The 14,731-nt window shown below is 42.9% G+C and overlaps 2 protein-coding genes across 2 annotated transcripts; one reads left to right on the top strand and one right to left on the bottom strand.

Moving 5' to 3' along the window:
* Positions 1-1,561: 1,561 nt before the first annotated feature.
* LOC142993030 (cadherin-related family member 1a) lies at positions 1,562-9,929 on the top strand (the record flags this gene model as incomplete). The annotated part of the gene is made up of 16 exons (XM_076143631.1): positions 1,562-1,661; positions 1,948-2,093; positions 2,175-2,225; positions 2,382-2,471; positions 2,563-2,649; positions 3,199-3,315; positions 4,020-4,163; positions 4,255-4,333; positions 4,420-4,520; positions 4,610-4,813; positions 5,346-5,498; positions 5,585-5,749; positions 6,402-6,469; positions 7,256-7,484; positions 7,565-7,819; positions 9,020-9,929. Coding segments are annotated over 16 exons (2,529 nt in total), but the record flags the coding sequence as incomplete, so codon positions are not given.
* Positions 9,930-11,870: 1,941 nt separating this feature from the next.
* On the bottom strand, positions 11,871-14,327 carry LOC142993041 (leucine-rich repeat, immunoglobulin-like domain and transmembrane domain-containing protein 2). Its single transcript, XM_076143649.1, has 3 exons — positions 14,213-14,327; positions 13,273-14,054; positions 11,871-12,655 (listed from the first exon to the last, which is right to left on the bottom strand). Exons 1-3 carry the CDS (start codon positions 14,323-14,325, stop codon positions 11,871-11,873), a joined length of 1,680 nt encoding a protein of 559 aa, XP_075999764.1. The 5' UTR covers positions 14,326-14,327.
* Between the last annotated feature and the right edge of the window lie 404 nt (positions 14,328-14,731).

The raw sequence follows: 14,731 nt of genomic DNA, 5'->3' as shown, positions 1-14,731 counted from the left end.
GGACAGTCTTTTAGTACACAGGCAAATTCTTATCGAAGCTCCTACAGACTGCAATGTGAGATTTTGGGCTGTTCCAGACAAAAGTAAACAATCATAAGTGAATGAATGATGAACTATTTTGTCTTCAGTCCAACATTCTGGTACTACATCACAGTATAATCCACATCTGCTGGCAGGAAACATGGCACTCTTGCAACCAAAGACAGAACGCAGATAGTGATATGATGTCAACAATACACTGTACTCTCCAAACAAAGTGGAAACTCAAGATTTTTACACAACACGAGCATGTAGTTGGATGTAATATGATGTCATAGGACTGTGAGATGGAGCCAGAGAGGCATTCAGGTGCATCTCAATAAATTAGAATATCGTGGAAAAGTTCATTTATTTCAGTAATTCAATTTAAAAAGTGAAACTCTCATTTACTATAGATTCATTACACACAACGTGAAATATTTCAAGCCTCCATATGTTTTAATTGTGATGATTATGGCTTACAGCTCATGAAAACCCCAAAGTTCAATATTGTAGTGTCACACTCTAATCAGCTCGTTAACTCAAATCACCTGCTGAGGTTTCCTGAGCCTTGTCCTTGTACCTTGTCTCTCAGTCTAGTAAATAGATAAACAATGGAATATTCTATTTTTAAGTCGTATCTACTATCCAGAAGATTTGCTAGATTATTGAGGGAGTCCCCATCGCTCAAATTTTACCCAGGGCCCCAATGTCCCCCCATGTCCAGCCCTGTGTGTGCTGTGAAAGACAGAAGCTCCAAGTAAGTATATTCTTTGATGAAGTTCTATAATTTAATTGTGATCGTGGTTGCACATGTGTAGATTGGCACATGTGCAGAGGTGTGATCACACCAAACTGTGTGAACCCGGATGCATCTTTTACTCCACTTGTAGCTTTTTTTTTCTCCAGTAAAAAACTGGAGAGAAAGCAGTGAGGCGGAAAAGATCTCTGCGGAGCGAAAGATGCGTCACTGGATTAGTGCCTGAGAATCTATCCCAGCCTCCCTCTTCTGAGCTGCTGAGACTCCTCCAGAAGGGCACGACGTCGCCGCTCGCTTCCCTCCCCAACAGCCTTCCACATGAGCCAGCCAAGCCTCTCCTCCCCGCCAGGATGAAGAAAGAGAAGAAAACACGGGCTTTACTATTTCTCATCTGGGTTCACTTCAGCTTTGGTAAGCTCTCCGCTCTCTTTCTCTGTCTTTGTTGTGTTCACACTTCTGGCAGGTGCATCGTCTTCTTATTATCTGGTTAATCCTCTAACACATCTTAAGAGACTGCTCATGCTGCCGGTGCTTCACTTACTGTACAAATATGTTTCTATTGTTTATATTTCTCCACCTTTTTTTTTCTCCCTGCTTTTGGTTCCTGTCATTTCAGCAAGTGAGTGCAACTCATTTCTGATTAAAAGCAAAACAGTTTCTTGCTACAAAATAGTATTGGATATATGTTTTGTGATTTATGTTCAATTGCTTATGATCTATATAACCAGATGTATTTCTATCACTCTCTAAATCTTTTGGAACCTGCTTTTGTCTTTCTCCAAAAAAGGACAATCAGACTATGCTCCATATTTTTATGATAATGGACCCAGCAGTACAAACGGGAACATGGCCTTGTTCAGCATCTCTGAGGATACACCAGTCGGTAGGTGTCACCTGCAGTTTAACCACGATTTAAATGAGAGTGCGTAGGTGTGAAGATGAAATGATCACATTGATATCGAGGCTCCAGCTAATCACTGTAATACGGTTTGGATTGTGACGTACATCAGGACTTACATGAAGAAAACAATAGGGGTGGTGGCTCATCCAACCTCGTGATCGCGCGGAATGATATGCAGTAGTTGCCGAGTATGAAATGTGTGTTTGCACCTTGTCTGTTTCCCACCATGTGTGTTAGACTGACACATTCAATCTCTTTTTCCACGCAGGAACACAGGTTTACATCCTCAACGGCACAGATGCGGAAGGGGACCCCGTCCAATACGGCATGACCTTCGAAAAGGGATCCAAAGAGTATTTTAAGGTGGACCCCAAATCTGGACAGGTGACCCTGGTTCAGGAGCTCGACAGAGAGGTGAGCTCATCATTTTCAGGTCACCTGCTGTAATAACATGTCAGCACTGCGGCTCACAGTGACAATATGCTTTTTTTATAGAAACAAGGCGAAATCTCTGTGATCGTGAGCATAACGGATGGCCTCAATAAAGTAAGTTTGGCAAGAGAGTGAAAGCTGAATTTGTGGCTTTTGAAAGGACGGATGGATCTGTGGATTCTCTCTCTACATGTTTGTGTTGTAAGCCTATTTTGATTTGAAATGACATCATCATCTGAGTTTGTTTTTTTTTGGTCTTTGTGCTTTCAGGTTGAAGAGACGGTGCGAGTGTTTGTCACCGATGCCAACGACGAGCCGCCCGAGTTTCAAAACTTGCCTTTCCTAGTTGATGTCCCAGAGGTAAATCAATACATATACAGACTTGCTGACTCAGTCAAATAATGTCAGTTCTATGGATGAAACGTCTGGCCGTTATGTTTGTTTCCGACAGGACACAGCTCCAGGAACCAGCATTTATGAAGTCCATGCAGTGGACAAAGACATGGGCTCTGGAGGCAGCGTCTCATACTTCCTACAGGTAGAGTCTACAAAGTCACAGCCGTCGATGTCTTTCTTTCCATCGACATCCAGCTCATGAATGTTAACGTGCTGACCTCATATCACGAGTTTGGGACAGTGAGTGGAGGGAATCGTTTAATCTGGTCTCAGAGAACGTTCTGGAAACTGTCACTTGAGTGGATTAATTTTCAATTACATTTGGGCAAAGCACCCGGGGCTTAATAGGAGCTTAGATTTGCTCCGGACCAAAAGCTGGCAGTACAGTCATCATTGTTCACGTGTCAAACATGAGACGCAAATATCCTGATGGAGGGACAGAGCCGAGAGGAAAACGGCCTCTGAAATACTCGTGGAAAGAAGTATTTGTACTTTATACCAATATTTCCTTTTTGAGTGGCCTTATTTTGTATATATGTATATATTTACTCCCCTCTACATTGATCTGATGGCTTTCATTCTTTGCATTCCTTATTCTTTTCTTATCATCATATCATACAATTCCTTAATTCACGCCTACTTCTTTCAGCACTGCCCTTTCAGATTATTGTATTACTTCTTTTATTTGCAGACGTCACCATTCATGAAGTTCACCATAGACGGACACAGCGGCATCCTCAGGGTCAAACCGGGAGAGACGTTAGATTACGAGACCACGCCCACACATTTCGTGACAGTAGTGGCAAAGGTGAGAAAATATCGACATTGTTTCCTTTCTGACTGATTTTACATCCTTAACACCTGCTGAAATAAACTGTAGACTCGCTGTCGTCGATTAACTTCACACCTGCATAACCAAATGCAGATTATACGCCTGTTGATGGCTCAGAGCTATAAAATGTTCAGTCACGTCTGTTTTCTTGTCACCGAGCTTGTTTAATGCAAACACTGACACTTCTCAGTTGCCCTATATAAACTGAATGAACATGTGTTGAACCGCCGACTGTGTTGCGCCCAGTGTGACTAACCCAATGTAATCCTTCTGGTGTGAGTCATAGTATGATGGAGGGAGCCCATTCCATTTCCAGCCTCGGCTCTGACAAACAAACATACAGTGTCTTTAGAAACCTGTTTTAAAGCTTTGTTATAAACAGGAAATGTAGAAGCCCTTAAGCAGCTATTTGATTTGATTTAACTTCATTTAATTTAGCTATTTAATGTTTCCAGACGCATCTTCATCAAACTATTTCATCGTAGTCATTGCTCAGAGTCCCAAAATCCTCATTACAGGAGTTATTATGTGAGCCGAGAGCAGCCATTGTACACAAACATCACAGATCCTTATCCCTAAAAGGTACCAGTGTGTGTCCATTAATTGCTAAAATGAACCCCCGAATCTCCTCAACTGTGACATATCTGTGAAATAATCCACAAGTTTCTTTGCTTTCTCAGGACGGCGGTGGGAAGTACAAAGGAAAACAGCAGGTTCTGACTTCCACCGCTACCATAACAATCAATGTGATCGACGCCCAGGACATGCCGCCGTCCTTCGTCGGCACCCCGTACTTTGGCTACATCTACGAAGTCTACATTCCTGTACGTCTGTCCCCGTCCTCTGATTTCGGTCGATGAAAAATATGCAAATGTTTGAACATGTAACGAGGTCAATTCTATTATTTCTCTCCAGGGGTCTGAAATATTCACAGTGTATGCGAGGGACGGAGATCAAGGCAACCCTAACCCGATGCATTATTCTATTATGAATGGTAAAAAAGAGAGACATACGTTGTATTTCTGATTTCTCTCTGTTTCATTTATGTCACTTTTTAATCCTACCGGCATCTCTTTTCAGGCAGCGATGGGGTCTTTGACATGAATAGTACGAGCGGTTGCATCAGCCTGACAACATATCCCTCCCTGCTGAAAAATGAATTATATGAAATAAAAGTCAAGGTAATATTTCCTTTAAGTCTCTTTATATTATATTATGCTCTTATCTCTACAAATGGATCCACTATCAATCTGATCTTTTAAACCCCCAGGCCTCTGAGGTGGGAATAAATAATCCACTGCGGGACTTCGACGTTACCACGGTGACAGTCCGCGTTGTGGATCTCAACAACCACCCTCCGACCTTCTACGGAGAGAACGGACCGCAGAGCAAGTTCGAGGTCACCATGTACGAGCACCCGCCTGCAGGGGAGATCCTTCGGGGCTTTAAGATCACCGTCAACGACTCCGATCAGGTAAGATCTCTCATGGATCTTGATTTCTTAGCCTATATAGTCAATGTGCTGCCTTTCTATTAAAGGTTTTTTTAGTAAGATAATCTAAAAACCTGCGAAGTGAACTCATGTCGGTCTTGTTGCAATATACCTGTGGACAAGGTGAAGTGTGTGTGTATCATGTGATGCATGTGACACCACCTCTGACGACTAAAAAAGCCCAGCAGTTAATCTTATAGTAGTGAGATCCAGTAACTTCATTTCCAATTATTTACTATCTGTGTTACTTCCGCCTCCCTTAGGTGTTGCTATTTATAATGAATACATGTTAATACAGGTCTGACCAGGGTGCTTATCACCTATGGCAGCGCGCTTCAACATTAATTCTTCAAGACTTTTGTGCGTCAGTAATTGTTTATACAAAGTAAACCTCTGTCAAAACAGTCTAATCTACTTATTGTTACGGAATACCACAATAACAGCTGTTGGACCATTGTACAAGCCAGACTGTGTCAGTGTTAAAACGTATACTTCATTGTATTTATCTTTACAGGGAGCAAACGCTAAATTTAAACTGAGACTCGTGGGACAGAACCGAGTGCTGCGGGTCGTACCCCAGACGGTCCTCAATGAGGCTCAGGTGACCATCATCGTCGAAGACTCATCCGGCATCGACTACGAAAAGGGCTCGACCCTCTCGTTCAAGGTCAGAGTTTATCCACCTCCGTTCTATCGCCATGGTATCAGTGTTTAACGTGGCACAAATGATGACCGATCGCCATCTTTCTCCAGCTGCTGGCAGTGGAGATCGACACACCAGAGAGGTTCAGCGCTACAGCCGACATCGTGATCAACCTGCTGGACACCAACGACAACATCCCCAAATTCCCTTCAGAGTATTACATCGCCAGGGTCCCCGAGAACTCACCTGGAGGCTCGGCCGTCGTGTCCGTAACGGTGAGTCCATCCCGATTAACCACAAACACACTCAATGTTATTATATAATCCAGCAAATCCCCCAAAAATGCAGATTGTTGCGTACGGCTCATTAGATGAAAGCAGATTTCGCCTGGTGTTTCCTGGCAGAGTTAACGGCTTTAACAGTTCTGAAATTCATGTTCTTTTACACGACACTCACACACTCACACGCAGGGTTAGTGATTCACTTTCACCTCTTCTACGTGCACCATCGCACGCAGGGAATGTGTGCCAATGCCAACACGCTTCTGTTCACTCTCAGAATAGATTTGGAGTGGAAATACCAACCCAGTATTTGCTGGAATATATACTCAAGTATCCACATGAGCCATGAGTTTGAACTGTTGACAGAGACAAAGTAATATTGTGACCCTTCTCTCATGTTGAATATAAAATCTGAGCCGAATTTACAGTTGTTTACAGTCATCAGATCAATGTAGTATGGTTAAGTATTTTCAGCCAGGGAGTAAAATTTTCAGGTATGAACCCCCTGCAAATTTGTCACCACAAGCTTTAGTTTTTATTCAAACATTGCACTCTTAAACAACAGTGTAAGGATCTGTGTTAATCAATTTGAACGTGCTCATTTGTGTTGTGTATTGTCCTTCTAATGTCCGTCCTCTGTCCTCAGGCAAATGATCCCGATTCAGGGCCTTGGGGTGAAGTCAAATACACAATTTATGGATCTGGATCAGATTTGTAAGTTGTACCGTATGCTCCTGTTCATTTAGAGTCTATATACGTTACAGATATTCTCTCCTGATACGTGATTTAAAAAGTAATGTAGTGTTGATGAAGTCCACTCAAAGGCCTTGGTAGTTGCAGGTGTTTTGTTAAACTCAGTTAAGATGAGAGCAGTGTCTCCTTTGATGGCAGAGGTAAGCAGGAAACGGTGATTGGCCCCTCCACCGCACAAACAGCTCGCTCTAAAATGGCAGCAAGATGCTGGCTAATCTCCTAATTGGATTGGAGGGTTAAAAATAGACAGCCTGGCCCGTCTCATATAGGCAGAGCCAATTAACATGCGACGTGACAGCTGGAGCCATAGAGACAGCGGCTTTGCAACAGCAAGGCAGCAGGCAGTAAAGGAAAAGTGCAAATTTATGCTCGTCTCTAGGCAGCGACTCGAGTTAATTGTGCGAAAGTTATCAGCTCCGTGGCAACTTGTGAATTTTCACAGTGGAAAAATAAGTCAGAAAATGGGCTGGATGAAATGGCAGCGATCCCGGTGTTGAACAACAGAAAGTTGTTTGACCTTTTTTATTTAAAGTTTTAACTCAACACGAACACGCTTCTGTTCATTACTCACTCATATTACTTTAGATTAGATGAGAAACCCTTCCTTTTCATGCGTGTTCTATATTAACAGGATGAGGTGTAAATATCTCACACATCGTAGACGAAAACGCTCATCTAAAACCCAAATTTCACACCGAATGGATTGTTGCGGTTAGTACTCACACACGGCCTATTTTCAAACTCCAGATTCGCCATCCACACGTCATCTGGCCTCATCTACACGCAGCCCTGGGCGACCCTGGATGCAGAGGTCAGGTCCAAGTACAACTTCTACGTGAAGGCCGAGGACTCGGAGGGAAAGTACAGCCTGGCCGAAGTCTTTGTCACCGTCCTGGACATGAACGACCATTCGCCTGAATTCGGCGAGAAACTCATGGAGAAGGACATGATCATTGGCATACCTGTCAAAGTAGAGGTAAGAACTCAAGTCACTGCTAGGTAGAAAGGCTATTCATGTACATTTTGAGTTCTGAAGATCTGCTTTGCTTCTCCCAGGCAGTGGATGAGGATGCCGAGTCTCCCAACAACGTCATCGAGTACTCCATCATGAAAGCTGATCCCGACAACGCGTTCGACATCAACGCCGACACGGGGGAGATCAAGCTGAAGCCTTACATCAAGTCCATGGAGATCGTGCAGAACATCACCAAACAGAAGGACTGCAAGTGGTCCCTGGTGGTCCAAGCCCGGGACCGAGGGTCTCCGTCCTTTAGCACGACAGCCGTGGTCAACGTGGACATCAGCGAGGCGGTAAGTACCCTGCTCCGACTCGCCGCACGCTTGCAGCACGAGCTTTAGATTCAAGCCGTTAGCTTACCTGCCACTTCAGCTTCCTCGTTTCAACCTCATTTCACTCACCGTAACGTCTCTCACACACATTCATGCCTATTTTGATCACCTTTGTGTCGCCATTATATTCTTTTCTTCAGTCTACATGATGAGATGACTCGCTGTGTTCTTTTGGTTTTCTTTCTGTGTTGTGCATTGTGCTTTCAGATCAAAGCTCGCATGTTTTCGTACTTCATGAGCCTCAGCAAGCGTCCCCTGACTGTTTTTGGAATTTGTTTCGGCGTGATCGCCTCTCTCATTTTGACAACAGCCTGCGTATCGACAGTCCTCTACTGTAACGCGGTCAAAAGATCTCGAATCGACCCCGAGAGTAGCTACATTAAAGTCATTCGCAGAGTCAAATGAGAAATCTTCATCCTTATCGAGCGTGCAGTCATTCAATCCCTCCAGCAAGACTTTGTGATAGCAGGGATTTATACTAATTCAACAAAATGCTGCACGTTTCGCAGTCGCACCTGAAGCCTCTTCAGCTCATGGCGTCAGCACACAGCGGCTTGTTAAACTTCTTGTTAAACATAGAAGTGGTGATGTGTATCAAAATGTTGAAGAAATCATGATGTGAGGTTTAATTTCACTTCATTTAAAAGTTCGTACAAACAACAAACGAATATGAAACAAAATGTCGAAGTCACATTTGGTGCCACATACAATAAACCTCTTTTTATGGATTAGCGATTGTCTGTACTAGAGCACATTTAAAGAGACAATTTTTCTTTTTCTGCCTTTATTTTCTTGAGATCATGAGGTCAGTCGTCTCCACACATTTGCACTCTGTTCCGGTGTCGCCATTCATCCCTCGTCAAACTCATGCCAAAGAGCAAAGCTTTAACGCAGCGCACTGCCAGACGCATTCCCAACAACTAGGATAGTACTGTGTATGTAGTATAGCGCTCAGCTTCGCAACAGCTGTCCCAAACTGTAGGACAGAGGAGCGTGAGTGTGAGAGTATCACATTGTGAGCAGACATGTTGTTTGGGCCTCCTCTGTCAGTGCTTTGCTCATCCATCTCTCATTGCTTGCAAAGCTTTGGCCCAATGGTGAGTAAACGCTTGGCTCTAGTCCCTTGGACTTGATTAAACTCTTCTTTGTGCTCTTTTACAGACTCCTCTCAAGGGGCCTATGGCAGCTTTTTTAATGAAAAGTAGGGGCAATCCTATGAAAGCTCTAGGCGTGGTCACTGGTATCATTAGCATATTGGTAGGAGTGACGATTATGATCTCTACGGCGATGTACTTGCGCAACGTCAAGTCCAACAGGATCATGCCAGCGCGTCGCATCATTAAGAGGAGACCCAGGGACCAGCAGCCCTGGACCTCTAAGATGCCCATATTCAAGTCCCAAAGCCCCGCGGGCAAGTTCCTTATCGAAGACCCAGAGGGCGACCCCCGACTGGTCAACAACGCAAGCCCCCGACCGAAGCCTCCTCCGCCCCGTCTGCCGCCTCCGCCTCCCAGTAACCCGCGGGCCGGCGAGTGGCACCGCTCGGTCCCCACCATATCCGGCGCCCTGGCATCTAAAGGCTTGAAGAAATCGAAATCTTGCCGCCAAAAGGAGCCAACCATGAGCTCAGCGTTGGTGTCGGAGCTTAAAATGAAGCTGGAGAAGAAAATCATCGAGAGTAATCAAGGTTATCATTATTAGCAAAGCTGCTCAAAATTAGTGATCGTTCTACGATGATCACACGTATCTGAGAGGTCTCACCTTAACCTCGTGATGAATGAGAAGAGTCGATCTTCCTTTAAATTATTCACCGGGAAAGAGTTGCAGGTGTTACCATGGTAACAAAGAATGTAGAAATAATTACATCTCAACACTAGCAACCTTGCAAACTCACAAGACCTGGATTTTAAAAGCAGACGACAGAGCTTATGTCTGTCAGCGGCGTTCTTCCTCAATGATTCACCACACCGCCATCTTGAGAAGGATTACGTCATCTTTACAACAGTAAGAACCACTACTGTAAATTACCAGAGGAGAGGATAACAGAGAATCATCATATATATATATACACACATATGCTGTATAATTTCATTATCAACAACAGTGTAACGTGTAACGTTCAAGGCCCTGTACTGATTTCCAGACCTATAGGGTTAAACTCAATACATCCTCTTTTTTTTTATTACATCAGCTGCTTGAACGCTGAGAATTTGCTCTTTTGTATGATAACAATGTGCCACTTTTAGTTTATCGCAATAACATTCGCGCTAATTGAGTTGCTTTTTTTCATTTATGACATTTTTGTTATTGTAGAAGAAAAATGCTTTTATATTAAAATGGATCCGTTTTGTACATACTGTACCGCTATGCTTTTTTCTTTTTTTTTTTGCATTTCTTTCACTCTTTTCCACTTGTATCTTTGCCGCAGTAAGATATAAAGTGTGAATAGAATTGTACGGCTCTGTAGTTCATCCAGCTCCACCGAGGGGTGAATTTGGTTGAAGTTTAGTGATGCGCTTGACGTTTTCAAGCTCGGAGCACTTTGTATTTAAAACTGGTCGGGAATAGATACATGAAATATAGTGTGTAAAACGTTTGGAGTCCATATTTAAACTTCTCTGTTTCTCTTCAATGCCTTCAAATGTAGGGCAAATAAAATGAAATCTAATAGGTGTAATGAAATGTTATATCTGTTCTTCTTCTAAATTACACTTGCCTCGTCCTGAGTAAACATATTTGTACTGTCTTTGTACCGTCTTGATTTTGAATAAATATTTGAAAATAACTGTAATTTGTGCTCAGTGTTGTGCAGAGAGCAAATACACACAAGCTCATCAGGAGCTCATTCATGATGATGTCATAGCATAAACCTAAACTGATGAAGAATGATTGAAGACACCTGTGATACTAATTAAGGGAATATCACAGGTGTCTTCAATCTTACACTCTGAAGGATTTCAATAACATTAAACACATCCATTTGCAGTTGTTTTTATCATTGAAAATAATATGTTACATGGAAAATTAAATTGCTATAAATAAATTAGTTATGTCAGTATCACGTTATTGCAGAGAGTTAACAGTTTTATTTGTTTTGTTTTTATTGGAAGGATACTAACACTGTTGTCCACATCTGTAATGCTGGAAAGTACAAAGCAGTATCTATGTTTGTTCATTCATCTAAGTAGGTGATTTAATATTTTAGGATTATTACATAGAGAGCCTGTTTATGCTGAGTGCAGGTGCAGCCAGAAAGCTACGGGGAAGATTACAGAAATAGATCACGACAAACACAAAGTATTAAAGTTGCGCCGAATACATTAATTATTAGTTTATTGACAAAACCTCACAATCTTGTCAAATGGAAACATTCGGATTGAAAACCACTCTAATCTCCTTATCAGTGTGTGTGTGTGTGTGTGTGTGTGTGTAGATGCAGGAGAAAATGCTGCTTATGTAACAAATCCTCTGAGTGATTGTGCTAGAAATTACAACAAGACATCATCTTCATCTTTAACTCCAATTTAATCCACATTACACATGATGGGTGAAATGAATGGGAATGATGAAATATACACAGTTTGTAAATGACATTATTTTACGTAAGAACTGTTCGATGTTACATTTAGTATCAAAAATTTTCGAAAAAAGGTGACCCCCAAAGACATATCAAATGCGTTTTAAAACAAACTTCTTGCTGTACATATTTATTAACAGATTAAACAAACTCTCCATAATAATGATAAAGATAATAAAGAAAGGCATTTCCATTTTGAGTGGACCGATTCCTAATTACACTCTGAATGTGTCTTACTTAAAACACTCAAGTACAATTCTTATTAATACAGAGCGACAGAGACAACAAATGTGAAGTCAGACAATAACAATAATAACATTCAAATATCTGAAAAAGCCCAGGCCAAGATGAGTATGTGCTTGAGGAATGTTTAAATATGTGAAAATAATAGTGAACTAAGAACAGACCCCTGTGGCACTCCATTATTGATTAATGCTAGTATAGTTGAGCTGGGCTGCCTCCTTTGCACTTATCTTCCGACTTCTGCGTCGTTTTTGGCTTCTCCTCTGAGTCCCTGCAGAGGCCTTCATCGCTGGCGGCCTGCAGACTATCGAAAGTGCCCTGTCGCACTCCTTCCTGCAGGTTTTCTCCACGCAGCCTGTGTTTCTTCCACACGTCTGCACAGCGCTCCACACAGCTGAACCTGGCCTCTGTGGTGCAAGCGAACATGCCCGCCGGCACCGCCAACACCATCGCGCACACAATGACCACGATGTGAATGAGTCTCTCCCTCTGTTCCATCTCGCTGATGTCACTTCCTGTCACAAAAACGATGCACTGGTCCACTCGTGGAGACTGGTTTTTCAGAGTCACACACACCTCATATTTGGTAACAGGAAACAAGTCGCTGAAGGAGTAGCTGTTGATTCCAGGTCCGATGTAGATGGAGTCCTTTTTTGGTGAATCGTATCTGCCAAAGTGAATGGTGAACCAGGTTTCTGCAGGGTTGTCTGTTGCTGCAGACCACTCCAGGGTGATACCATAAACTGTCTGCTTGGCAATGCGAATCTCAATATAGGAATTCTCATCCGATGACAGCCTACGGATGGACGGGGGCATGGGAGCAGATGAATTGGAGTCGATGTTTACCATGATGGTGACCGAGGAGTTCCCAATGAAGTTGTTGGCCATGCAGGTGTACAGACCTCCGTCGGCCAGATGAAGAGACGGGATCACCAGTTGGGAGCTGACGGTCTCCTCGTCTGTCTGTGTCTCAGTCACTAAAATGGAGGCGAATAAACTGATTCATTTCAAAAACAACAAGGCAGACATCACAGCATAATGCATTTGCTGTACTTCAATCAGATTTATGTGCTGTATCATTTGTTTACATCAGGAACATCTGCTTGTGAAATGTAAGTTGGCAATATAGGGCAGTGGATCTCAAGATGGAATCCCCTCATGCTACGATGGTAAAGTTTCATTCAAGTAAAAGTATTGGTGGGAAAATGCACATTTACTATTTTTTTATGACGATCATGTGCAATACAATACAATTAGCTTAGCATGGTACAAAACCTGGCTCTAATACCTAATGTCTAATATCTACAGGTGCAGATCAGATGTAACCTCTTCCCACCTGATGTTTGTGATGCAAACGGTGTGCAGACCAGCGACTCAAGTGCAAGTGTTAAACTTTGGTCTTCAACAAACAAGTAAATTCACATTTAATTGTTTCTTTCAAGCATTATGAAACAATACAGGTATAAAAGCATTAAAATAGTACAATTAAGTCGGCCCTGATCAATGTGAGTTCATAGAGGGGGATGCAGTGTTCAGCATGATGTTCCCACAAGAGGTTTACAGCAATTTAATGGATGATAGAAATAAAACTTACCCGCAAATCCTTTTATAATCTTCAGGCTGTACATCCACTGAATGGTTGGGTCCGGTCTGGCCTTCACTGAGCATGTGAGCGTCACATTCGCTCCCAGCGGTAAAGTGATGTTACTCTGTGGGGCAGAGGCCACTGGCGGTGTGCACGTTTTCAACTGGATCTCGTGGAAAAACTTCCCAGCTTTGGAGGTGGGACCTGAACACATCAAATAGGAGTTCATCAAAATGATAGGAGGGCTGACCCCTCGGATGAACTCAACGAAACCTTTCAGGCGGCAGTCGCACAACCACTGATTGTCGTGCAGAGCCAAAACCACATTGGAGACCACACCGTCTTTCCCCCACGTTTTCTCTGATCTGCGGTAAAGGGGCCAATTAAAGAAGACATCTTTGGATATGACATTAAGCTGATTGAAGGATAAATCTAAGTAGGTCAGTTCTAGTAGGTGTCTCAGCGCGTTTTCCGGTAAGACGTCCAGGTGATTGTGCTTCAGGTCTAAAATCTTGAGTTTCGGCGTGTCCTGAAACGCTGTCCAAGGTACGGACCTCAGTTTGTTTCCTTGCAATCTCAGCTCCGTCAGGTTTCCCAGCCCCTCCAGGCTCTTGATGTTCATCAGTGTGATGTCGTTGAAATTCAGCCACAGGAACTCCAAGGCACTAACGTTAGAGAAAGATCTCCTTGGTAACTCAGTCAGGTGAGAGTTTTCGATCCGAATTTTCGTAAAATCTCCTGGGATGTCCTTTGGGATGTGTCCCATGGAGGTTTCCATACATAGCAAAGACCTAGACGAGAAAGATTAACCAACAGTCATACAATGTGTATAATGTGTCATCACAATTACCCAGAATTCAATAGCATTTATGTACTGAATATAGTACAATAGCACAATTTGGCCTCTAGATTAGGTCTAAAACAACAGACAGGTTCAGTAATCACTCACCTTCCCAAGGCTTCATCTGTGCAGGAGCAACCGGTCAGACAAGTCTGTGATCCGGGAGTGACGAGACAAAATACAACTAAAGCCACATTACAGACGAGATAGAAGACATCCATATTCCAAGAGATGCATGTGGAATAGGACCGTGTAAGTGCGGGACGTGTGTCCACAGGCTCTGCGGACCAAAGCCTATTACCTTAATCTTCCGTGACATAACAGATAATGACACTTGAGACACAGGAAATGAGTATTTTTAGAAATGGACCATTTTGTCTGGTAACCCTTCGTGGAACCCTGACAAGCATGTAAACACTCCTTAACACTCATGTCCAATCAAGGCTCAATGAGTTATTAGAAGAAACCATTTGCTTTGTTTTGTTTGATTACAGTTTGTACTTTCACGTGTTACTCAGACAGCTTGAGATTGGACTAATTTAATTCACTTTGTCCCCCACAGAAGAAGAACCAGTGACATGACAAGAGACAGGAGGCCCATTTGTATTATGGAGGCTTAGTGATCAG

The sequence above is a fragment of the Genypterus blacodes genome, unplaced genomic scaffold, assembly GCF_046128005.1.
Source record: "Genypterus blacodes isolate CSIRO-AG114 ecotype Tasmania unplaced genomic scaffold, CSIRO-AGI_Gbla_v1 ptg000026l_1, whole genome shotgun sequence".
NCBI lineage: Eukaryota > Metazoa > Chordata > Actinopteri > Ophidiiformes > Ophidiidae > Genypterus > Genypterus blacodes.
The sequence above is the reverse complement of the archived record's forward strand: the minus strand, read 5'-3'. Positions and strand labels throughout refer to the sequence as shown.